General features: G+C 43.4%; 1 protein-coding gene across 2 annotated transcripts in view; it reads right to left on the reverse strand.

Moving 5' to 3' along the window:
• Positions 1-4,634: 4,634 nt before the first annotated feature.
• The window catches only part of atp8b1 (ATPase phospholipid transporting 8B1), a 213,364-nt gene continuing 191,905 nt past the window's right edge, over positions 4,635-26,093 (reverse strand). For both annotated transcript variants that reach the window (XM_038790574.1, XM_038790575.1), the window contains 6 exons: positions 25,641-25,864; positions 24,041-24,124; positions 20,905-21,150; positions 18,663-18,801; positions 14,746-14,876; positions 4,635-6,081 (listed from right to left, as the gene is read on the reverse strand). In XM_038790574.1, coding sequence (XP_038646502.1) covers positions 5,854-6,081; positions 14,746-14,876; positions 18,663-18,801; positions 20,905-21,150; positions 24,041-24,124; positions 25,641-25,864 — 1,052 coding nt within the window. In that variant the 3' untranslated portion in view covers positions 4,635-5,853. The remainder of the gene's footprint in view (positions 6,082-14,745; positions 14,877-18,662; positions 18,802-20,904; positions 21,151-24,040; positions 24,125-25,640; positions 25,865-26,093) is intronic.

The raw sequence follows: 26,093 nt of genomic DNA on the forward strand, positions 1-26,093 counted from the left end.
GATATTACTGGAATAGACCATATGAAATAAGTAACTCAAGCATATTTGAGCTGGTTCTACCATTCGATATCATGGCTGACTCAACCCCCCCATCACCAGCTTCCCAAGCTAACCCTATATCTCTAAAGTTTCTCCTCTTGAGTTTTCTGCCCAAAGGCAGGTCTGACCCATAGTGCCACAATCTCCACCACAGGTAGAGCAAGGAGGCGGGTCCTGAATCTAGCCCAACTGGAACAGTGATTGTATCTCATGCTGTTGGCAACAACCTGACCTCGACCTGCTGTCTAGCCAACAGCCTCCAAGCACCCTCCTCTTCTCCTCCTCCTCCCCGAGTCTGAGTTCGTTCTGAGTTGCTATTGCAACATACACCTTTGCATGTTATAGCCTGGAAATGTGGATAGTGAGGATAGAGGCTCCAAGTTATTTCCATCACATAGTTGACCTGGAATCTCCACCTACTCTTATTCCCTGCTATTGGCATATATTGGAAGGATTTACAAGTCGATACTCAAACTCTCTTGGAGTTGGAACTTGAACCCAGAACCCTGAAGCAGGGGTGTCATCCACTGTGTCCCAAGATTTCCCTCGAGTTCCTCATTATCCAAAAATCTGTGGATCACCATCTTAAACATACTCAACAACTTACTTGCATAGCTTTCTGGGCAGACAATCCAAAAAGATTCATAACCTTTTGTGTGAAGCAATTTCTCCTCATTCCAATCCAGAACCATAAAAGCAACAGAAAACAGCCTACCATCTGGAAACACTGCCATCTAGAAGACAAGGGCAGCTGACACAAAGGAACACCATGACATGAAGTTCCCCTCCAAGTCAACATAGAACATAGAACAGTACAGCACAGAACAGGCCCTTCGGCCCTCGATGTTGTGCCGAGCAATGATCACCCTACTTAAACCCACGTAACCCGGATACCCGTAACCCAACAATCCCCCCATTAACCTTACACTACTGGCAATTTAGCATGGCCAATCCACCTAACCCGCACATCTTTGGACTGTGGGAGGAAACCGGAGCACCCGGAGGAAACCCACGCACACACGGGGAGGACGTGCAGACTCCACACAGACAGTGACCCAGCCGGGAATCGAACCTGGGACCCTGGAGCTGTGAAGCATTGATGCTAACCACCATGCTACCGTGAGGCCCCAATTGCCATTCTAACTTGGAAATATATTGCCGTTCCTTCTGGTTCAAAATCCTGGAATGCTACAACCACCATCTTCCTTTGTAACCACCCCTGTCCTCCCACCGATTCCTATCGACTCCAATTTTCTTAAGGGTCCTTGATGCCACAATGTCAAATATTGCCATGATGTCACTTTTGCCTCACCTCTGGATTTCAGCTCTTTCATCCCTGTTTGAACCAAGGCTGTAAATAAGGTCAGGAGCTGAGTGACCCTGGTGGAACCCAAACTGAGCATCAGTGAGCAGGTTGTTGCAAAGGAAGTGTCACCTAGTAGCACTGTTGACAACTCTTTCCTTCATTTGAAATGCCGGAGTTAGGAGCCCCAAGGAAACACAAGACATCAGCATTCGGCCCAACCAGTTTCTGCCAGTGTTCATGTTCCACTCCAGCCTCCCCCAGCCTCTTCTCATCTAAATCCATCACATAACCATTTATTCCCATCTCCCTCCTTTGCAGCGGCGTGCAGAGGTCTGGTGATGCCCGGGGCAAATCTTGATTATATGCCCCCAAAGACTCAAGTATAAGGCCTAATATACTGAGAAATATTATGAGAAAGGAAAACATTTTGAATATACAAACACAGATGAAACATGAAATAAACGCTTTAAACATAGAACAGTACAGCACAGAACAGGCCCTTCGGCCCTCAATGTTGTGCTGAGCCATGATCACCCTACTCAAACCCACGTATCCACCCTATACCCGTAACCCAACAACCCCCCCCCCCTTAACCTTACTTTTATTAGGACACTACGGGCAATTTAGCATGGCCAATCCACCTAACCCGCACATCTTTGGACTGTGGGAGGAAACCGGAGCACCCGGAGGAAACCCACGCACACAGGGGGAGGACGTGCAGACTCCACACAGACAGTGACCCAGCCGGGAATCGAACCTGGGACCCTGGAGCTGTGAAGCATTTATGCTAACCACCATGCTACCCTGATTTATTCGATTTTAATATTAATCAATCAAATTTATTAAGTTCTTTTCCCCAAATGATACCTCCTGTCACAAAACACCTGAACTACTTCATTTTTTACATCAGCTGTGAGAAATTCTTTTTCAATGCTTATTAAAGCCAGGTTGGTCAGTCGCTCCTGTGACATAGAAGACCTCAGATATGTTTTTATTAATTTCAGTTTTGAAAATGACCTTTCACAGCTTGCGACTGAAAATGCAATTGTAAGCAGTAATCTGTATGAAACACACAGCGTCGGAAAGACATCCCTCCCATACTGCAGTAAAGACTCCAGAGCATCTTTAGGATCAGGGGGAACTCTAGTCCCTCCAGCTCGAAGGAGCATCACAAAATCAATAATTTCGTCATATAACTGAATTGCAACCACATCATTGTCATAATAATTTGCAAAGTCTGAACATTCCTTTTTTAATTTCTCTCTTTCTTGTTCATCTCCACTGATAATTTTGTGCAATTTATATCATAGACTTGCAAATTAGTGGTATCTGTATTCAAATATTAGCATGTTAAGGAATAAATGTCTCCTATTCCGAGATTAAATGCCATAGCAGTCCTCTGATCATCCAGGCTTCACTCTTACTACATCCCACATAAATATTTCATTAAATATCACCAAAAAACCTATAAAAAACGTAGTTGCACCCGTTCTAGAGCTATTCACTGACCTCTTTATCTTTGCCATCTCTAAGGTATAGGACGGCTGCCTGAGGTTAAATTGCGCTGTAAGTTAGTCAATTTCCCCTTAGCGCTGGAATTCTAGGGATATTGTTCTCTTCTTCAGTCATTTTGCTTTGCAACACGGTAGCATAGTGGTTAGCATCAATGCTTCACAGCTCCAGGGTCCCAGGTTTGGTTCCCAGCTGGGTCACTGTCTGTGCGGAGTCTGCACGTCCTCCTCGTGTGTGCGTGGGTTTCCTCCGGGTGCTCCGGTTTCCTCCCACAGTCCAAAGATGTGCGGGTTAGGTGGATTGGCCATACTAAATTGCCCGTAGTGTCCTAAAAAGTAAGGTTAAGGGGGAGTTGTTGGGTTACGGGTATAGGGTGGATACGTGAGTTTGAGTAGGGTGATCATTGCTCGGCACAACATCGAGGGCCGAAGGGCCTGCTCTGTGCTGTACTGTTCTAAATCTAAATCAATGGGTGAGATGTTATGTCTCAAAAGTTGCGCCTCCCTCCTCTGCAACCCCCATGGAGAAGGATATGAGCAGAACGTCATGGAAATACTGTTATGACCCTTGTGGAAACAATTACAAACAACCCAACTAAGACCAATATACAAGACTTCACTTTTATATTAGCAATCACACCAAAATCAACGTAAATTAAACATGAATTAACAGGAAAATTGCAATAATATGACCGATAAATTACACATAGCAGATACAAAGACATATCTCACACATTTCGGTCAGCTCATTCAGCACGTATCGCTTTCATTTCAGCCACAATATCCTTCAAAACGTTGAACTTCTTCAAATCAAATTCCATCTTCATTTCTCTAAAGCTTTAGCACCAAGTCTCATCAAACTACTTCACCCAATTTCCACAAATATAATTTTCACAGTCAACACATTTCCAGATCCCTTCTTCTTCACAAAACCCTGGTCATGTGGGGCCTGTTTGTGCACTATGCCAGTGCATAAAGGGTCCCCAAATCCAGATATAAAAGCTCTGTTCAAGATCCGAGCTCCAGCAGCTTGCAGTCAAGTCTCTGAGAATCTCCCCTGCACCCTGCTGACCCTGGGCTTTAAGTATAAAGGGTAAGAGGGCAAAAGTTAAGAGGCCATGATGAATTTTTATAAAATACTGGTTCTGTCCCAAATGGGTGCCCCTGGCCCAAATGTCAAATTCTGGGCACGACAGTTTAAAAGTTGACAGCTACAGAGAGGGTGCAGAGAAGAGTTTTAAATAGATCAAATAAATAAAATAAATAAATGAATAAATAAAACTCACCCATGGTGGCAATGCCGTCCATTCTGGAAAATTCGCGCCCTTTCTGCTCCCTCTCCAGCCTCTGCAGTGCGCAGGCGCGCTCGGGCCGACCGCGGTGCGCAGGCGCGCTCGGGCCGACCGTGGACCGCGGTGCGCAGGCGCGCTCGGGCCGACCGCGGTGCGCAGGCGCGCTCGGGCCGACCGCGGTGCGCAGGCGCGCTCGGGCCGACCGCGCCGACCGTGGTGCGCAGGCGCGCTCGGGCCGACCGCGGTGCGCAGGCGCGCTCGGGCCGACCGCGGTGCTGCCCCCATCCAGTCGCTGCCCGGGGCCAGCGCCCCGTCGGCCCCCCCCTCTGCACGCCGCTGCTCCTTTGCCTGTCTAGTTTCCCCTTAAATGCATCTATACTATTTACTGCAGCTGCTCCCTATGGTGCACATTCCACATTTTTACCACTCTGTGTGAAGAGTTGGGGAAAACACTTGGCTTTTGTGGGGGGAAAAAAAACAAGACACTGAATTCTTAAAAGGCTTTATTTTAGATAATTAATCAAATTCATATTGATGTTTTATAATTTTGCGCTACTACTCCGGGCTCCTCTGAAAAATAGAGGCAGTACATGTGATATAAACAGTTATTGTCCCAAAAGATAAGATGCTAAAACTGCATTACCTCTAAGGTCACCCACATCTGGTGGAAGAGATTGCAATAACTTTTTTGATTCCAAGAGTCTAACAAAAGATAAAATGGTGGAGAAGGCATAAGTTTAAACAGTGCCAGTGTACTTTCCACTTGATCTAACAATTTCCCTGGATGTAAACATCTGTAAAAACAGTAGGATGCTCAAGTATTATGGCACACATTTGGGTTCTCCTGTAGTCTTTCATGATTTGAGTTTACGTCAAAGATTTACGCTGCTAGAGCAATTAGCCAGAAATCCATAAATTTTATTTTTTTAAAACCATCCTCATTTAGTACAGAAATAATTCCTAAAATATATATATCTATATACACATACTCCTTAATTTATGACTAGGCTGAAATAATAAATGAAAGTCAACAAGGAGAATTTAGACTAAACGTCTAATAACTTTTGAAAAAATATATTTAAGAACTTCAGATCGGGACATTAAAATGGCAGTGCAGATTTTTAATGTTGCTTTCTCAAATGCATATTCGAGTGTCGTGGGTTAGTAGTTGGGAAAAAATTACATTCATGCTTTCACATTTATAAAACACCAAATAAAGGGCAAAAGGTTTAATATTCGCAAATTGTAATGAAAGTTGGTAACTTATGTAAATCTGCACCTATGTAAACATTAAAAACACAATCTGCTCAGGTACACACTGCAAGTCAATAAAACAAAATTCAATTTTTTTTATTGCTGTTCTGTGGAAAACAAAACAAAAAAATCTCCTCAATGCAGGTCCTTAGTCCTTAAAATGGTGCCCATACTGTATTGTAGGAACAGATGAGCGGTGGTGGGAAAGCAGGCCATCCCAACTTGGGATTTAAACGGCTGTAAATCAGATGGTGCTCATCTTAGTTGTGTGCAAATTGGAAGGATCCCAAGTCTCGCAATGTACAGGTGTGAAAGTCTAACAGTAAACGTGCTGCAATCTTCCTCCAAGGTATCCTGAGAATTATATATTCTTTTAAAAATTGATGCTTTCCTGTCAATAGAGTTTGTTAAATACAAAAAGTCTTAAGTAGCCAACGGCACGTTGATGGTTTCAGCTTGCATTTACACCTGCTGTTTCAAATGTCCTATTGCTGACAGCTGGTTCAGAGCGTGGACTTTTCTTTCGGATGCTGCGACCTGAAGAAATAAGGTCAGCGTAGCCTTGTTGATGTGAAAATGCATAGCCTGATCGACGAATAGACTCATTCCTTTGGAAAGATTTGGGTCTACTTGGTTTGGGCAGAAGTTCAATCTCATATTTCTTGCGGTTCATTTGAATCTGTCATTAAAAAAAGACATTTGTTTAAAGCTTGGCAAAGGTCAAGAGATTCCAGTCTGGCAAAGCCAAGACATCCTACATCAAACATTTACAGCAAAGTCACAATGTTGACCACTGCAGAAGCTCATTCTGCCAAATGAGACAAAAGTAGCAGAGACAAAGTTTGTTACATTACTTGAAAATGAAAAAAAAAAAAAATGAAAATCGCTTATTGTCACGAGTAGGCTTCAATGAAGTTACTGTGAAAAGCCCCTAGTCGCCACATTCCGGCGCCTGTCCGGGGAGGCTGGTACGGGAAGTGTTCTTGAGTGTTCAGACAGATTTACACCAACAGCGTCTATTTATACAGCACCTTAGTGTAAAACAACATTCCAGAGTGCCTCACAGGAGCTTTAGAAAACAAGAAAAATGAACCACATAGAATCATTGAATGGTCACAGCACAGGAGGCGGCTATTTGACCCATTGTGTCTGTGCTGGATCTCCAAATGAGAAATGTACCCAATGCCACTCTCCAGTCTTCACCTCAGACCTACACATTCATCCTTTTCAGATAATAATCCAATTCCCTCTTAAATGCCTTGCTTGAACTGACCTCCAACATATTTAGCGACAGTGCAGTCCAGTTTCCAACCACCTGTTGTGTGAAAAAGATTTTCCTCTTTTCACAATTGTTTCCTTTGCCAATTACTCTAAAATCTGTGGCCTTTTGTTCTCAATCATAAGACCATAAGATATTGAAGCAGAATTATGCCATTTGGTCCATCGTGTCTGCTCCACAATTTGATCATGGCTGATATGGTTCTCATCCCCATAACCCCTGATCCCCTTATTAATCAAGAATCTATCTATCTCTGTCTTAAACGACTTGGCCTCCACAGCAGTCTCTGGCAATGAGTTCCACAGATTCACCACCCACACTGGCTGAAGAAATTCCTCAGTTTTAAAGGATCGTCCCTTCAGTCTGAGGCTGTGCCCTCGGTTTCTAGTTTTTCCTACTAGTGAAAACACCTTCTCCACATCAACTCATATCGCGGCCTCTCCATATTCTGTAAGTTTTAATGAGATCCCCCTTCATCCTTCTGAGCTCCATCGAGTACAGACCGAGAGTCCTCAACCACTCCTCAATGACGAGCCTTTCATTTCCAGGATCATTCTTATGAACATCTTCTGAGAAGACCAGCACATCTTTCGTTAGACACAGGCCCCAAAACTGCTCACAATATTCGAAATGGGGTCCAACCAGAGCCTTTCTAACCTCAGAAGTACATCCCTGATTTTGTATTCTAGCCCTCTCGAAATGAATGCTAACATTGCATTTGCCTTCCTAACTGCCAACTGAACCTGCACGTTAGCCTCAAGAGAATCCAGAATCCCAAGCCCCTTTGTGCTTCTGATTTCCAAAGCTTTTCCCCATTTAGAAAAAAACTATGCATCTATTCTTCCTACAAAAGTACTTAACCTCACACTTTTCCACACTGTATTCCATCTGCCACTTTTTGCCCACTCGCCTAGCTTGTCCAATTCCTTCTGCAGCCTCCCTGCTTCCTTAGCAACACGTGTCCCTCTTCATATCTTTGTATAATCTGCCAATTTAGCTACAATGCACTTAGTTCCTTCTTCCATTTGTTAATGTATATCGCGAATAGTTGTAGTCGCAATACGGACCCTTGTGGAACACCACTGGCCACCGGCTGCCATCCCAAAAAATACCACTTCATCCCCACACTCTGCCTGTCAGCCAATCCTCTATCCATGCCAGTACCTTGCCTCTAACATCATGGGCTCTTATCATATTTAGCAGCCTCCTGTATGGCACCTTATCAAAGGCCTTCTGGAAATTGAATTATGTCACGTCCATTGGCTCTCGTTTGTCTATCTTCGTTGTTACATCCTATAAGAATTCTAACAGATTTGTCAGGCATTACCTCCTCTTGATAAGGCCATGCTGACTTGGCCCTATTTTACCATGCACCTCAGAGTACTCCGCAATCACATCCTTAATCATGGACTCTAAAAATCTTAGCAACGACCAAGCTAACACGCCTATAATTTCCCATCTTCTGCCTCCCTCCCTTCTTTTTTTTTTAAAAAGTGAAATACAGCACAGAACAGGCCCTTCGGCCCACGATGATGTGCCGAATTTTATCCTAGGTTAATCATAGAATTTTGGACACCAAGGGCAATTTATCATGGCCAATCCACCCAACCTGCACATCTTTGGACTGTGGGAGGAAACCGGAACACCCGGAGGAAACCCACACACACACGGGGAGGACGTGCAGACTCCACACAGACAGTGACCCAAGTCGAAATCGAACTTGGGACCCTGGAGCTGTGAAGCAATTGTGCTATCCACAATGCTACCGTGCTGCCCTTAAGAAGAAATTAATCTACACTCAATTATTCTACCCTAATCCATGTACCTATCCAATAGCCGCTTAAAGGTCCCTAACGTTTCCGACTCAACTACTTCCACAGGCAGTGCATTACATGCCCCCGCTACTCTCTGGGTAAAGAACCTACCTCTGACATCCCCCCTATATCTTCCACCATTTACCTTAAATTTATGTCCCCTTGTAATTTTTAGTTACATAGAATTTACAGTGCAGAAGGAGGCCATTCGGCCCATTGAGTCTGCACAGGCTCTTGGAAAGAGCACCCCACCCAAGATCAACACCTCCATCCTATCCCCATAACCCAGTAACCCCACCCAACACTAAGGGCAATTTTGGACACCAAGGGCAATTTTATCATGGCCAATCCACCTAACCTGCACAACTTTGGACTGTGGGAGGAAACCGGAGCACCCGGAGGAAACCCACGCACACACGGGGAGGATGTGCAGACTCCGCACAGACAGTGACCCAGCCGGGAACCGAACCTGGGACCCTGGAGCTGTGAAGCATTTGTGCTATCCACAATGCTACCGTGCTGCCCACGGTAATGGTTTGTTCCACCCGGGGAAAAGGTCTCTGACTGTCTACTCTATCTATTCCCCTGATCATCTTATAAAGCTCTATCAAGTCGCCCCTCATCCTTCCCCGTTCTAATGAGAAAAGGCCTAGCACCCTCAACCTTTCCTTGTAAGACCTACTCTCCATTCCAGGCAACATCCTGGTAAATCTCCTTTGCACCTTTTCCAAAGCTTCCACATCCTTCCTAAAATGAGGTGACCAGAACTGCACACAGTACTCCAAATGTGGCCTGACCAAGGTTTTGTACAGCTGCATCATCACCTCACGACTCTGAAATTTAATCCCTCTGCTAATGAACGCTAGCACACCATAGGCCTTCTTCACAGCTCTATCCACTTGAGTGGCAACTTTCAAAGATCTATCAACATAGACCCCAAGATCTCTCTGCTCCTCTACATTGCCAAGAACCCTACCATTAACCCTGTATTCCCGCATTCATATTTGTCCTTCCAAAATAGACAACCTCACACTTATCAGGGTTAATCTCCATCTGCCACTTCTCAGCCCAGCTCTGCATCCTATCTATGTCTCTTTGAAGCCAACAATAGCCCTCCTCACTATCCACAACTCCACCAATCTTCGTATCATCTGCAAATTTACTGACCCACCCTTCAACTCCCTCATCCAAGTCGTTAATGAAAATCACAAACAGCAGAGGACCCAGAACTGATCCTTGTGGTATGCCACTGGTAACTGGGCTCCAGGCTGAATGTTTGCCATCCACCACCACACTCTGTCTTCTATCGGTTAGCCAGTTCGTTATCCAACTGGCCAAATTTCTCACTATCCCATGCCTCCTTACTTTCTGCATAAGCCTACCATGGGGAACCTTATCAAATGCCTCACTAAAATCCATGTACACCACATCCACTGCTTTACCTTCATCTACATGCTTGGTCACCTCCTCAAAGAAGTCAATAAGACTTGTAAGGCAAGACCTACCCCTCACAAATCCGTGCTGACTATCCCTAATCAAGCAGTGTCTTTCCAGATGCTCAGAAATACTATCCCTCAGTACCCTTTCCATTACTTTGCCTACCACCGAAGTAAGACTAACTGGCCTGTAATTCCCAGGGTTATTCCCTTTTTTGAACAGGGGCACGACATTCGCCACTCTCCAATCCTCTGGTGCCACCCCTGTTGACAGCGAGGATGAAAAGATCATTGCCAACGGCTCTGCAATTTCATTTCTTGCCTCCCATAGAATCCTTGGATATTTCCCGTCAGGCCCGGGGGACTTGCTATCCTCAAGTTTTTCAAAATGCCCAACACATCTTCCTTCCTAACAAGTATCTCCTCGAGCTTACCAGTCTGTTTCACACTGTCCTCTCCAACAATATGGCCCCTCTCATTTGTAAATACTGAAGAAAAATACTTGTTCAAGACCTCTCCTATCTCTTCAGACTCAATACACAACCTCTGTCCTTGATCGGACCTACCCTCACTCTAGTCATTCTCATATTTCTCACATATCTGTAAAAGGCCTTGGGGTTTTCCTTGATCCTACCCGCCAAAGATTTTTCATGCCCTCTCTTAGCTCTCCTAATCCCTTTCTTCAGTTCCCTCCTGGCTATCTTGTATCCCTCCAGCGCCCTGTCTGAACCTTGTTTCCTCAACCTTACATAAGTCTCCTTCTTCCGCTTAACAAGACATTCAACCTCTCTTGTCAACCATGGTTCCCTCACTCGACCATCTCTTCCCTGCCTGACAGGGACATACATACCAAAAACACGCAGTACCTGTTCCTTGAACAAGTTCCACATTTCACTTGTGTCCTTCCCTGACAGCCTATGTTCCCAACTTATGCATTTCAGTTCTTGTCTGACAGCATTGTATTTACCCTTCCCCCAATTGTAAACCTTGCCCTGTTGCACACACCTATCCCTCTCCATAACTAAAGTGAAAGTCACAGAATTGTGGTCACTACCTCCAAAATGCTCCCCCACTAACAAATCTATCACCTGCCCTGGTTCATTACCAAGTACCCAATCCAATATGGCCTCCCCTCTGGTCGGACAATCTACATACTGTGTTAGAAAAGCTTCCTGGACACACTGCACAAACACAACCCCATCCAAACTATTTGATCTAAAGAGTTTCCACTCAATGTTTGGGAAGTTGAAGTCACCCATGACTACTACCCTGTGACTTCTGCACCTTTCCAAAATCTGTTTCCCAATCTGTTTCTCCACATTCCTGCTGCTATTGGGGGCCTATAGAAAACTCCCAACAAGGTGACTGCTCCTTTCCTATTTCTGACTTCAACCCATATTACCTCAGTAGGCAGATCCCCCTCGAACTGCCTTTCTGCATGTTATACTATCTCTAATTAACAATGCCACCCCCCCACCTCTTTTACCATCCTCCCTAATCTTGTTGAAACACCTATAGCCAGGGACCTCCAACAACCATTTCTGCCCCTCTTCTATCCAGGCTTCCGTGATGGCTACCACATCGTAGTCCCAAGTATCGATCAATGTCTTAAGTTCACCCACCTTATTCCTGATGCTTCTTGCATTGAAGTATACAACTTCAACCCATCTCCTTGCCTGCAAGTACTCTCCTTTGTCAGTGTTACCTTCCCCACTGCATCACTACGTGCTTTGGCATCCTTAATATCGACTTCCTTAGTTGCTGGACTACAAATCTGGTTCCCATTCCCCTGCCAAATTAGTTTAAACCCTCCCAAAGACTACTAGAAAACCACCCCCCAGGATATTGGTGCCCCTCCGGTTCAGATGCAACCCATCCTGCTTGTACAGGTCCCACCTTCCCCAGAATGCGCTCCAATTATCCAAATACCTGAAGCCCTCCCTCCTACACCATTCCTGCAGCCACGTGTTCAACTGCACTCTCTCCCTATTCCTAGTCTCGCTATCACGTGGCACAGGCAACAAACCAGAGATGACAACTCTGTCTGTCCTCGCCTGTAACTTCCAGCCTAACTCCCTAAACTTGTTTATTACCTCCACACCCCTTGTCCTACCTACGTCGTTGGTACCAATGTGCACCACGACTTCTGGCTGCTCACCCTCCCCCTTCAGGATCCTGAAGACACAATCCGAGACATCCCTGGCCCTGGCACCCGGGAGGCAACAGACCTTTCGGGAGTCTCGCTCGCGACCACAGTATCTCCTATCTATTCCCCTAACCATTGAATCTCCTATTACTATTGCTTTTCTATGCTCCCCCACTTCCCTTCTGAGTCCCAGAGCCAGACTCAGTGCCAGAGACCTGGCCGCTAGGGCCTTCCCCCGGTAGGTCATCTCCCCCAACAGCATCCAAAACGGTAAACTTGTTTTGAAGGGGAACGGCCACGAGGGATCCCTGCACTGTCTGCCTGTTAGTTTTATTTCCCCGGACTGTAACCCAGCTACTCTTGTCCAGTACCTTGGGTGTGGCTACCTCCCTGTAACTCTTCTCGATAACCCCCTCTGCTCCCGGATGATCCGAAGTTCATCCAGCTCCAGCTCCAGTTCCCTAACACGGTCTCTGAGGAGCTGGAGTTGGGTGCACTTCCCGCAGGTATAGTCAGCGGGGATACCAGTGGTTTCCCTCACCACCCACATCCTACAGGAGGTGCATGTAACTGCCCTAGCCTCCATCTCTTACTTTACAGAATTAGCTGCCCCGTGGACCAACTGGACGTTCGCCCTCCAACTCTGCTTCCAGTCAGCTGTACTCTAAACTCCTGGCTCTCTTCACGCTCTTTGATAAATATAGGAAATGAAATGTAAGGAGCACCTTACTCCCTCCTCATCTAACTCCCTCAGTCACCAAACTCTCACTGTAGCACTCAAATACAACAAGCTCAGCACTCCAGTGCAAACAAAAAAACAGCAATGTTACATTAGCCATTTTCCAGTTCTCTGGGACCCTCCCCAGCTCCAGAATCCTGAACTAGGGCTCCTAAGCCCCTTCGTGCTTCTGATTTCCGAAGCATTTCCCCATTTACGAAAATAGTCAATGCCTTCATTCCTCCTTTCAAAGTGCATTACCTCACACTTTTCCACATTGTATTCCATCTGCCACTTCTTTGACCACTCTCCTAGCCTGTCCCAGTCCTTCTGCAGCCCCCTTGCTTCCTCAATACTACCTGTCACTCTACAGATCTTTGATTCACCTGCAAACTTAGCATCAGTGCCTTCAGTTCCTTCTTCCAGATTAATGTATATTGTGAAAAGTTGTGATCCCAGCACAGATATCTGAGGCACACCACTAGCCGCCTGCCTGAAAAAGACTCTTTTATCCCCACTCTCAGCCTTCTGCCAGTCAGCCAATCCTCTATCCATGCCAGGATCTTACCCTTAACATCATGGGCCCTTAACTTATTTAACAGTCTCCTATGCGGCACCGATTCTCCCTTGTCTAACTTCCTTGTTACCTCCTTAAAGAACTCTAACAGATTTGTCAGACATGACCTCCCCTTGATGGAGCTCTCTCAATCCTAGTTTATCATGCACTTCCAAGTACTCTCATCTTTAATAATGGACTCTAAAACCTTATCAATGACCGATGTCAGGCTAACCGGCCTACAATTTCCCGTCTTCTCCCTCCCTCCCTTCTTAAACAGCAGAACAATACTTTCCATTGTATCTCGGTACAGGTGACAATAAATCAAAATCTAATCTAATCTAATCTATTTCTGCTTGTTCGAGATAAAAGCCACCATTGACTGTTCTATCGCATTTAAATGGTGACTGGGATAAGGGCACGATGCGTTTCTATCAGTACCACTGACCAAAGAGAAGAACAGATGGGTGGCATTATTGATTGTGCCATTCAGTACAAGGTAGTGCATGGGAGAATTCCTTTCTACCTCTTGGAAATACTCATGTTGGTAGCCTCTAGTTGAGCTCTCACCAAATCAATTAAGGTTAAGACACCTTCAAGGGTTTCAGCCTCCTTTATACTCAGTTACCTCCCTATTCTCTTCTTGCTGAACTGCCGCTTCATGTATCGACAGTGGTAGATTCATTTTAAGAAGAAGCAGCCCATCTTGTATTTTTAAATGAAGCCCAACTCGGAAAATAATACAGGCTTGTGGAAATCCTGAACAAACCAGCTCCAGTCAAAAAACCACTCAAGAGAAAACTCCAGCTCTTAAATTAGGGTCAAGTCGGCAGCACGATAGCACAGTGGCTAGCACTGTTGCTTCACAGTGCCAAGGTCCCAGATTCAATTCCCGACTTGGGTCTAAGTCCACGCGGAGTCTGCACGTTCTCCCCGTGTCTGCGTGGGTTTCTTCTGGGTGTTCTGGTTTCCTCCCACAAATCCCAAAGACGTGCTGTTAGGTGAATTGGAAATTCTGAATTCTCCCTCAATATACCCGAACAGACGCCAGAATGTGGGGGCTAGGGGCTTTTCATGGTAACTTCATTGCAGTGTTAATGTAAGCCTACTTGTGACAATAAAGATTATTATATTATTATACTCGGAGCTACGTGGATTCCTTGTATTCTTTTAATCATATCAAGTCTATCCGTCTGCTACAAAGAAAACATAAATATTTAAGCATGTGATAATTTAATTCACAAATGAATTTATGCAGTTGTAAACACTTTTTCTCAAAAAAAATGGTACAGAAAAAAAACCGAATATTCAATTTCTGAAAATGGATCGAAACGCTTTTTTCTGAATTTGGGTGACGATAAATCACCAGTTTTGACAATCAGCTTGTTACTTACTTTGTCAGTCTCCGATGGGTTGATTACCTGAATCAAGAAACGGACTGCAACAACAGGGAGGAGACTGACCGCCACTGTTAAGATGATGGTCAGCCATAGGTAGGGCTGTCGTAGAGCATTGGGGGCAGCACCTAGGTGAAGAATACAGTCCAAATCACTCCAGAGTTAAACAGCAAAGATAAATTTAAAATTACTTTTCTCAGGCTATTTACATCAAATTTCAATTAGTACTTTTGCTCTTGTGTAGGTATACATAGATACATAGAAGAGAGGAGCAGGAGGAGGCCTTTTGGCCCTTCAAGCCTGCTCTGCCATTCATCACGATCATGGCTGACCATCCAACTCAATAACTTAATCCTGCTTTCTCCCCATAGCCTTAGATCCCATTCTCCCCAAGTGCTATATCCAGCCGCCTCTTGAATATATTCAAAGTTTTAGCATCAAAGTATGAAAACCATTGTATCACACCAGTTAATGCAATATATTATGGAAGAAGAGGCATGGTGCCCAACAAGCCCATCTTTATCACATACAGTCTACCATGGACTAGATTGATAATCCTCTACCCTTAAATATTCAATGATCTACAAGCATTGGCATCAGCCTCGGTGGTGACCTAACACCTCTGAATCAACAGATGGTGGGTCAGGCCAACCTGCCCTCTCCAGCAGAGGTAAAGAAAGACCTCATGGTCCATTTGAAGGAGGAGGAGATTTTTTCTTGGTTTTCTGGCTAAGATTAACAACACTAACACTAGTAAAATAAATGATCTGGTTATTTATCGCATTGAAGTTTGTAGGACCTTGATGTACATCAAGTGACTTCCACATTTCCCTATATTGAACAGTGGCTTCATAAGTGCTTTGGGACATTAATTGTGAAATGTGCTATACAAAGTCAAGCTTTATGTCTTCTTCTCAAAGCATTGCAGAGCATAGGTAACACCAGAAAACTCCAACTTAAGCAAAAATCACAGATCAAAAACTGGTTATATAGATGCTTACTGTACAGGGAGCTATATATTTATAACACATATACACACACAGAGATACATGCTGCATTTTACATTGGCACAGTTCAAGTATGTTTGGATTTTCATGCATCTCATATCTGCGCAATGCCAAATCTGTTGGCATTCCTGCATACCAAATTAAAATATTTTTCTCCATTTATTTTTGCCATAAGATCTTAAAAATGGTCTTACAAAACAAGAGGGGTACAATAGTTAGTTTCAGCACTCTTTGGGCTAGGCAAAATGGCGGTGGGCGTGAAGTCATCCAAGGTTCCTATTCCCAATTATTGCACAGTGACTTTTGTTGCAAGTCCGTTCATTTTGCCAGGATAGATATTGTCTATTGTAGCCTCAGAAGGCAAAAAGCTAGAGTACCTTGACTTATGGCTCACAGCAATAATGATAATTTCAGTAAAGAAACTAGAACAAAAAGAAGGGTTCTTCTGGAGAGTAAAATGAAAACCTAAAACACCGTCATTGACATAGAAATCATATTTCAATTCTTAATTGGTTTTCTCTGTAGGCAGATGTGCATGGGCACAATAATCAGGGGGCACCACTGTGGGTCAGTACCTGCTTGGCCCCACATGAACAAATTTCTCCCCTACAATGTTTTGTTGGAAATCTATGTACAGTGGAACTATTGTAAACTATTTAAATTTTGGTGGATTTAATGTACATCAACCCAACGGATGTCGATGCTGATGATGTGAGTAAAACCTGCTTCTAACTATCCAGCAGTGCATTTTGTCTACATTTTTACTGGCAAGCACTTAAGGCCAATCCTTACTTGCCCTTGAACTGAGTGACTTGGTTGGTCAATTTAGAGGACATTTAAGATCATTGATGTGGATCTGAAGTCTCGTGTAGGCCAGACCAGGTATGGATGGCAGATTTCCTTCTCTAACGGACATTAGTGAACCAGATAAGTTTTTACAACAATCGACAATGGTTTCATGGTCATCATTAGACATTTTAAAATTCCAGATTTTTATTGGAATTCAAATTTCACCATCTGCTGTGGTGGCACCTAATCTCCAGGTCCCCAGAGAATTGTACTGGGTCTCTGGACTATTAGTCCAATGTCAATAGCACAACACAACCACCACCTCCCCCTCCACTTCATGGCATGGAGCAAGATTGGTTGACAGGCAGGAAACAGAGTGGGAATAAATGTGTGGGTAAGGATCAGTGTCTAAACACACACACATATATATTATATATATGAACCAAATGTGACATTTCTTTGTTTTTTGATGAAACACAAAACTGGGCAGAATTGAGAGTGGTGAGGAGGATGCAAGGCTCCAAGGTGATTTAGACAAGTTGAGTGAGTGGGCAAACACATGACAGATGCAGTACAACCTGACTAAATGTGAAGCAAAAAACTTAGGTGTACAAAACAGAAAGGTAGAGTATTATTTAAATGATGATATACTGGGGAATGTGGATGTACAAAGGGATCCCTTGTACACCATTCAATCAAAGTGGAGAGGCAGGTGCCACAAGCAGTTAGGAAATCAAATGGTATATTGACTTTCATTGAAGAGGATTTGAGCTCAGGTGTAGGGATGTCTTACCACAGCTACACAGGGCCTTGGTGAGACCACACTTGGAGTATTGCATGCAGTTTTGGTCCCCCTACTAAAGAAAGGTTATATTTGCCACAGAAGGAGGTTTACTAGGCTGATATCGGGGTTGGTAGGACTCCTATGAGGATATTGATTTGACAGGGCTTTACTCACTTGAGCTTAAAAGGATGAGAGAACATTGGATAGAAACATATAAAATTATAGCAGGACTGGACAGACTAGAACATAGAACATAGAAAAATACAGCACAGAACAGGCCCTTTGGCCCACAATATTGTGCCGAACTTTTTCCTAGATTAAGAACTAGATGCGGGGAAGATGTTTTCCTTGGTGGGGAATCTAGAACCAGGGGACACAGTCTCAGCATACATTTAGGACTAAGATGAGGAAATATTTTTTTACTCAAAGGTTACTGAACCTGTGGAATTCTCTACCATAGAAGGCTGTGAAGGCCAAAACACAGAGTATTCAAGAAAGAGAGAGATTTTTAATAAGATTTAAATGGCATCAAGGATATGCGGAGAAATTGGGAAAACGGCATTGAGATAGAGGATCAACCATGATCATATTGAAAGGCGGAATAGGCTTGAAGGCCTAGTCCTGGTTTTTATGTTTTGATATTCAATGATGATCATTTCCCATCCTAATCACCCACATCATTGATCTTGGTGCAAATCGTTAAAAATTGACAAAGTGCAAAGTATCAAACTGAGCCTCAGAAGTCATTTAAAACTGAATCAAGACTTTGCAAACTAATTCTTCTTACTGTCTCTGATGTTAAGTTCAGAAAAAATTTTGTTGGCCGAGAAGTGAAAGAGCAGTGCTATAATTTATTACAGCTCATTAACCCCTGTAGATACAGTTTTTAAAACACTGCTCATTTAAATTTATTGATCGAACAGTAAATTTCAGACGGGATTCTCCGGCCGCGCCTGCCCGCTGACTGGAAATTCTGACCGAGGTCAATGGACCTTTATATGTGGTCTGCATCCTGCCCATGGCAATCTTGCGGTGGGCAGAAGAATCCAGCCCTTCATCTTTGAACAAGGAGGCTCCTGTGGAGAGGCCTATTTCTGCTCCTTTTCATATGTTCACATCATTTTTAACTCGGAGGTAGATTAGGGTATCGGAGTTGATGGGAATATAGAATTCAAAACACAAAAAGATCAGCTAGAATCTATTGAATGGCAGAGCAGGCTTGAAGAGCCAAGTATCCTACTTCTGCTCCTAGTTCGTATGTTTATAGGAGTATAAATAACATTGATTATTGGACCACATTTTCTGTGCTGTAAATACTTCATAACATGACTGACCAGTAAAGGTAAAAACCGATGGAAATATGATGTGGATTCCTGCACTGTGAAGGTCAAACATAATCGCAAAATATAAAACGATACTTCCGAAGACCGAAAAGGCATTGACAAATGTCCAGTAAGAAGTGTCCAGAGCAATCTGCAAGAAACAAATTAAAATTTGTCAACAAACATTAGAAATTTGTATCATGTTTATGCAAAATTAAAAATGTAGTGAATGCTCAGCTTTATGTGCTGAGAAAAGACATTTCTACATTTTGTTTTGTACATGTTATGATTGAAAACAATACAGCACTGAAGTGATAAAAACCTGACAGTGTCATCACCCAATCACTGCAATTTATTGGGTGCGTTAAATTCTTGTGCATTAGCCAAATGTATTATTGTTCATCTTGCAGGAGACAATTATCTCAAATTTGAAGGAGAAGTAATGATGAGACTACAGCACTTGCTGTTCTTAAAGAGAAAAATCGCAAAGCAAAATCAGGCTGCTGCACAGTTAAAAGTGGCAATCAGGAGGTGCTATCTGAATTTCCCTGAATTGCCACTACTATCCTTAATCTGCACTAATGACTTTGATTTGGGTTACAGAGCACAATTTCAAACATTCCAAATGACACAAAACTTGGAAGCATCGTGAACTGTGACAGGGATATCGATAGGCTTCAAGAGCATATAGTCGGACTGGTGGAATGGGCGAATATTTGGCAGAAAAGTGCGATGTAAATATTTTAGACGGGAACATAAAACTTTTGGAAATAAGAAAAACGGACTTGCATTTGTATGTTACTTTTCATGGCCACAAGATGTCTCAAAAACAATGAAATACTTTTGAAGTGTAGTCACTGTTGCAATGAAGGAAATATGGCATTTAATTTGTAAACTCCTACAAACAATATAATAAATGATCAGATAATCTGATTTTGATTTAAGAATAAATATTGGCCAGGACGCAGGGATAACTCCCCTCTTCTGTTTTGAAATAGTGCCATGGGATCTTTTACATGCATCCTAGTAGGCAGATGGTGCCCTGATTTAACATCTCATCTGAAAGATGACACATCACAGTGCAGTATTCCCTCAGTTTTGCACCAGAGTGTCAGCCTAGATTTTTGCACAAGGACTGGAGTGCAATTTGAACCTGAAACTTGTGACTCATGGGTGAGAGTGCGACCAGCTGAGCCACAACTCCCAATCAAGGACAACACACAAGAATGGTTTCAGGTACGAGATGTTTCAGGTACCTGATGAAGCTGGTAACTTAAAAAGGTGAGAAGGTGGAGAGGAGATTTTATAGAGGTGTTCAAAATAACGAGTGGATCAGACAGTAGATGGAGGGAAATTGTTCTCATTGGCAGAAAGGTCAAGAAACAGATGGCACCAATACGAGTTGAATGGCAAAACAACCAATTGTAGACTTGAAGCAAATGGTCAGGATCTGAAATGCACTGCCTGAGAATGTGGTCGAGCCAGATTTGGTTGTGACCTACGAAAGAGAATTGGATAAGTACCTGAAGAGTAAGCGCTTGCGGGATTATGGGCAAGGGTGGGTGAGTGAGACTAGTTACGTTGCTCCTGCAGACAGCCAATGTAGACTCTGTGGGCTGAAAGGCCTCCTTCTGTGCTGTGCTGTAATCCACTGTAATATTCTATTACCCATTAAAGAAGTCTAAAAATTAGAGTTTGCCAATTGAAGTCTTAATAACTGCCAATCAAACTCTCAAACTGACAATTTGACATTTACAAATCTGGATTCTAATTTGTTCAGATTTTAATTCGTGTTGGAGATTTTTTAAAAAATAAACAAATTTTGTTTTACCCTGTTCAATTTTCTTTCCCTCCGTTTCAAATTCCAACAATCTCCCTTTTATTATATTTTATGCCTTGGGTACAAAGCAAAGTATCCCATGTGCCTTCTTTACCACTTTATGCACCTGTCCTTTTGCCTTCAGGAATCTGTGGATATGCATTCAAAGGCCCCTCTGTTCTGCTGCACCTCTCAGTATCCTCTATTTATTGTGTATTTCCATACCTAGACTGCCCTGCCCAAATGCGTTACCTCAAACTCTGGTGGACACCCTCAGGCTCTAATACACTGTTGACTAGAAGAACCAACTTGCTCGTGGTAGTGGAGGATAGCTGCATATGTCAAATCTAAATGAGCAGGAGTCCCCTTCTTTGGGGGGGGGGGGGGGGGGGGGGGGAGACGAGAAATGGAGAAACCCACGAAACATCCACTTACCTGGAAATTGACAGTTATAATGAGAGATGAGGCTGTAGTGACTGCAAATGACTGGTAATCCGTTGGTGCCTCCCCATCCTGACCCATTGTTTGAAGGAACGCTCCATAAGGTATAAAGAAAATGATCATGGACACAATAATGCCATGAAACAAGCTGACAAAGAACTTCTTGAAATTGAAGTAAGCATCTTTCTGTCCAGGTATATAAATTGCTGGAAATCTAAGACTCAACTTGTCAGTGACATCCTGAGAAGGGGAAAGAAATTGATGAAAAATGATTAAGCTGTGTAACGTTACAAAATTAAAAATCAAACTATAAGAATGTGACAGATGTATTCCATTTGAATCACACATATTTAACATAGAGATTTCTGTTTATTTGGCTAGAAAGGGATTGGAGTTTAATTTGTATTATGCTTTGCTTCATGAATTGTCTACATTAGCACTAGACAACCTAGTGGAGTGGTGCAGCAACAACAGTCTATCCCCCAATGCCAGCAAACCTAAAGAGCTGGTCATTGACTTCAGGAAGCAAAGTACTGTACACACCACTGTCAGCATCAATGGGGTGGAGGTGGAGATGGTTAGCAGCTTCGAGCGGTACATATCTCAAAAAAATCTGTCCTGGTCCACCCATGTCGACGCTACCAACAAGAAAGCACAACAGCGCCTATACTTCCTCAGGAAACAAAGGAAATTCGGCATGTCCACATTAACTCTTACCGACTTTTACAGATGCACCATAGAAAGCATACGATCTGGCTGCATCACAGCCTGGTATGGCAACTGCTCGGCCCAAGACCGCAAGAAACTTCAGAGAATCATGAACACAGCCCAGTCCATCACACGAACCTGCCTCCCATCCATCGACTCCATCTACACCTCCCACTGCCTGGGAAAAGCGGGCAGCATAATCAAAGATCGCTCCCACCCGGCTTACTCATTCTTCCAACTTCTTCCATTGGGCAGGAGATGCAAAAGTCTGAGAACACGCACGAATAGACTCAAAAACAGCTTCTTTCCCGCTGTTACCAGAGACTTAAATGACCCTCTTATGGACTGACCTCATTAACACTACACCCCTGTATGCTTCATCCGATGCTGGTGTTTATGTAGTGACATTGTATATCTTGTGTTGCCCTATTATGTATTTTCTTTTATTTTATTTTCATGTACTTAATGATCTGTTGAGCTGCTCGCAGAAAAATACTTTTCACTGTACCTCGGTACACGTGACTGTAAACAAAATCAAACCAAATCAGTATAATAAATATAACAATTTATATTTATATAGTCAGCCCCTTTAAACAGCCAAGCATTATAAAACAAAGCAAGACACTGAACCACATAAGGAAAATTAGGGCAGATGACCAAACAGTTGATGAAAGAGGTAGATTGATCAAAATTCAGGATGCACAGGAGAGCAGAATTAGAGGAGCGCAGATATCTCAGAGGGTTAGTGTCAGTCAGTCAGTCATGACAGGAGGAGGCCATGCAGCCCATTCTGTCCGTGACCATTCTCGGTAAGAATCAGTTCCATTCCCCTGCTCTATCGTGTAGTCTGACAGGTTTCCTTCTCTCACTGAATTTCCTTTGAAATCATTGATTATTTTTGCTTCCACCATCATTGTTGGCAACAAGACCGAGGTCTTTACCACTTACAGTGTCAAACACTTCTTCATGTATACCCCTGCATCTTTTGCCCAAAACCTTAAATCTTTGCACATTAGTCCATGCACCAACAGAAAATAGGAACAGCTATCTCACAAAGCCTGTCATAATCTTGTACAACTCTATCAAACTGTTCCACCCCCCCCCCCCCCCTCCTCTGCTCAAAGGAGAACAGCTCTAGCGTCCCCAACCTAAGGATGCATTTGCCACAGAGGGAGTGCAGCAAGAGTTCATCAGCATAATCCCTGAGATGGTGGGATTCTGTTATGTGATTGAGGAAACTGGGTTTGTATTCTCCGTGTTTCGAAGAATGAGAGGCGAGTTCATTGAAAATTACAAAATTCTTAACAAGGCACGATAGGACAGATGTGGACAGGATGTTGCCCTCGGCTGGTGAGTCCAGAACCAGGAGACAGTCTTAGAATAAGAGGCATGCCGTTGAAGACCAAGATGAGGATGAATGTCTTCACTTGGAGGGTGGTGATTCTTTGGAACTCTCTATCATAGTGGCTGTGAAAGCTCAATCAATGAGCGTGTTCAAGACAGAAATTGATAGATTTCTGAATACCAATATCATCAAGGGATATGGGTACAGTAGGGAAAAATGGAATAGAGATAGATGATCAGCCATGATCTGTTCGAATGGTGAAGCAGACCTGATGGGCTGAATGGCTTACTCCTGCTCCTATGTTCCAATGACCTAATCTTTTAGCTAAAATCCTTTATGCCTGGAGCCATTCTGGTTAACTTCCTCTGCACCCTATCAAGGACACGCGCATCCTTCCTCAAGTATGGCCATAATAGAACTAAATGTCTCCAGTTTAGTTGTGGGGCAGGAGAAGATTAGAGATAAACATGGGCAAGGCTATGGGGGGATTTGTAAATGAAGATGAGAATCTTAAAGTCAAGATGTTGGCGCAGGGCAGAGGGGCGGGGGGTAGCAGGAGAACAGGACGGGACTCAAGGGACTTACTGCAAGTTAAGACATGGGCAGATGAGTTTTGGATGACCTCCAGTCTTTAGAGAATAGAATGTGGGAGACCAAACTTAAGTGTTTTGGAAAGGCATGCATTAGGGCTTCAGCAGCATATGAGCTGAGTCGAGGGAAAAGTTACGAAGATGAAACGATCTTCATTTTGGCACAAATAGGAGGACAGGAGTTCATCTTGGATTCAAATATGACACAAAGGTTCAGACAGATTGGCTTAATCTCAGACTGTTTCCAGAGAGAAGGATGGCGTAGGTGGCTAAAGAATGGAGTTTGGAGCAGGGAAAGACGACAATGGCTTCAGTCTTCCCTATACTTGATTGGGAGGAAATTTCTGCGCATCCAGTACTGGATGTTGGATAAACTGTCTCATAGCAACAGTACAGGAGGCAAGAGTGGTGATGGTGAGATAAAGCTGCACCACACATATAAATACACACACAGTATATTGACATGGAATTTAAGAATGGAATATACCTGATCAAGTATCCCAACAACCAATACTGGAAGACTGCTGTACAGAACGTTGTACAGTGTAATAAACCAATTCTCAAACGCAGTCTGTAAATCAGGAGAAACAAAACGTATTAGATTTCTTCAACTCTTCAAATCATAATTTGTTTCCGAAACATTGTACTGCATATTTATTAGTGTAAAAACAAGTCACAAAAAGGGCACGCCTCACAATGGTATGGTAAACACTGAAAAAGCTGAAGTGATAAAAAAAGGTGGATATGAATAGTAATCCTATCAAACATGACCTTAAGAGAGACTGGTGGCCCTGTTCCCCATGCTCTTTGAACTGTCAACTTTAATGTAACTATTAACTCAATGCTTGAATATGATACAGCCCATCTAGAAAACTACAGCATTAAGTTAGGTTCAATAGCATCCTTTGTTCTCACAGTGTGACTGTCATTGAAAATCAAAATGGTAGACGTGGCTTCAGCACAATTCTGGCAAGAGTCATCTTAAACACCATGTTGGTGATAGAATTAGTCAGTGTGCAGTGAACAGCCACCGGAAGAATGCAGAGTAGGTAGATCATGATATCAGAGTACACTGCCAGTAGTGCCATTTTGGAGCTTAGATGCAGGAGCCAATGCCCCCCATTAACTTTGTGTAGCTGAACATGCATTCAGTAGCAGAGGGTTCCCCGCTCATGTAAAAGGATCGTCAACTATTTACTGGTGTTAGTTGTATGTTAATTTATTATGGGTGTTATTTAAAATTGCTAGAGTATATAGGGAGTGGTAACATAGAATCCATACAGTGCAGAAGGAAGCCATTTGGCCCATCGGGTCTGCACCAACTCTCCGAAAGAGCAGCCTACCTAGGTCCACCGCCCCCCCCCCTCAATCCCTGAACCCCACCTAATCTTTTGGACACTATATGACAATTTACCATGGCCAATCAACCTAAATCTGCACATCTTTGGACTGTGGGAGGAAACTGGAGCACCCAGAGGAAACCCACGCAGAAATGGGAAGAATGTGCAAACTCCACACGGACAGTCATCCAAGGTTGGAATTGAACCCAGGTCCCTGGTGCTGTGAGGTAGCAGTGCTAACCACTGTGCTGTGGAAGATGCTTAGAGTTTCGCCTTCACATTTCATCTAGTAGCTAAGATGCATGGAATGCAGCAGGACTTCAAGAATAAACAAAGATCACACAGAGTAGGTCAAATTGCTGGAAGAGGGAGGGGTGTAAAGAGGATATCTTTGTTGGAAGCCATTCAGGTGTTCAGGAATTATTTCTGCTGAAACGTCTATGAAGAACAACATGTAGGCTATCTATGCTTCACTGAAATGTGCCATTTGCTACTGCTAGAACCACTAATCCAAGCAGGGCAAGGACCCTGGATGCCATTGCTTTTATCTGTAGCCCAAGATGAAATCATTATCCTGATTTCAAGGGCTTAATAAAATTCGTCTCCATGCCTTTTGCCATCCATTCTGTTCAGTGAACTATTATTGTTTCCCACACCCTGAAGCAGTGTGCTAGAAGTTACTGGGGCCGCTAATCATGCACTCATAACAGTGATGTTTTTTGTAACAGACTAAATAAATACTTTTACCTGTGCAGAATATCCATTGAAAAAGGAGTACCAAAAGTGAACCAGTGTAAAGGCAAAGTTTTTGTAGAAAAAGTAGGTTAAAAACTTGCACATCCGGATGTATGACCACCTCCCATGGACCAGGAGCAGTCGCTTCAGAAATCGAAACTGTCCAAAGGCATAGTCACTCGACATAACAGCCTGCATGCCTTCCTGGCCGCTGATCCCTACACCAATATGAGCAGCTGTAGCAAGGGATAAAAAAAATTGCTGGTCATCAGCATCTTCTAACAAGTTAAACACTGCATTTTTCCAAAACAAATCAAGAAACCCAACCATTATCATTTGATGTGGTCCTGTATATTTGATAACTAGTATCATGACATATAATTTCAAACTGAGAAAAATAGATGAAAAGGCCAATATTGCCTGACACCAAAATTGACAAAGGAAGCAGGTTAAAGTAGATAAAGC

The sequence above is a fragment of the Scyliorhinus canicula genome, chromosome 3 (assembly GCF_902713615.1).
Source record: "Scyliorhinus canicula chromosome 3, sScyCan1.1, whole genome shotgun sequence".
NCBI classification, from domain to species: domain Eukaryota; kingdom Metazoa; phylum Chordata; class Chondrichthyes; order Carcharhiniformes; family Scyliorhinidae; genus Scyliorhinus; species Scyliorhinus canicula.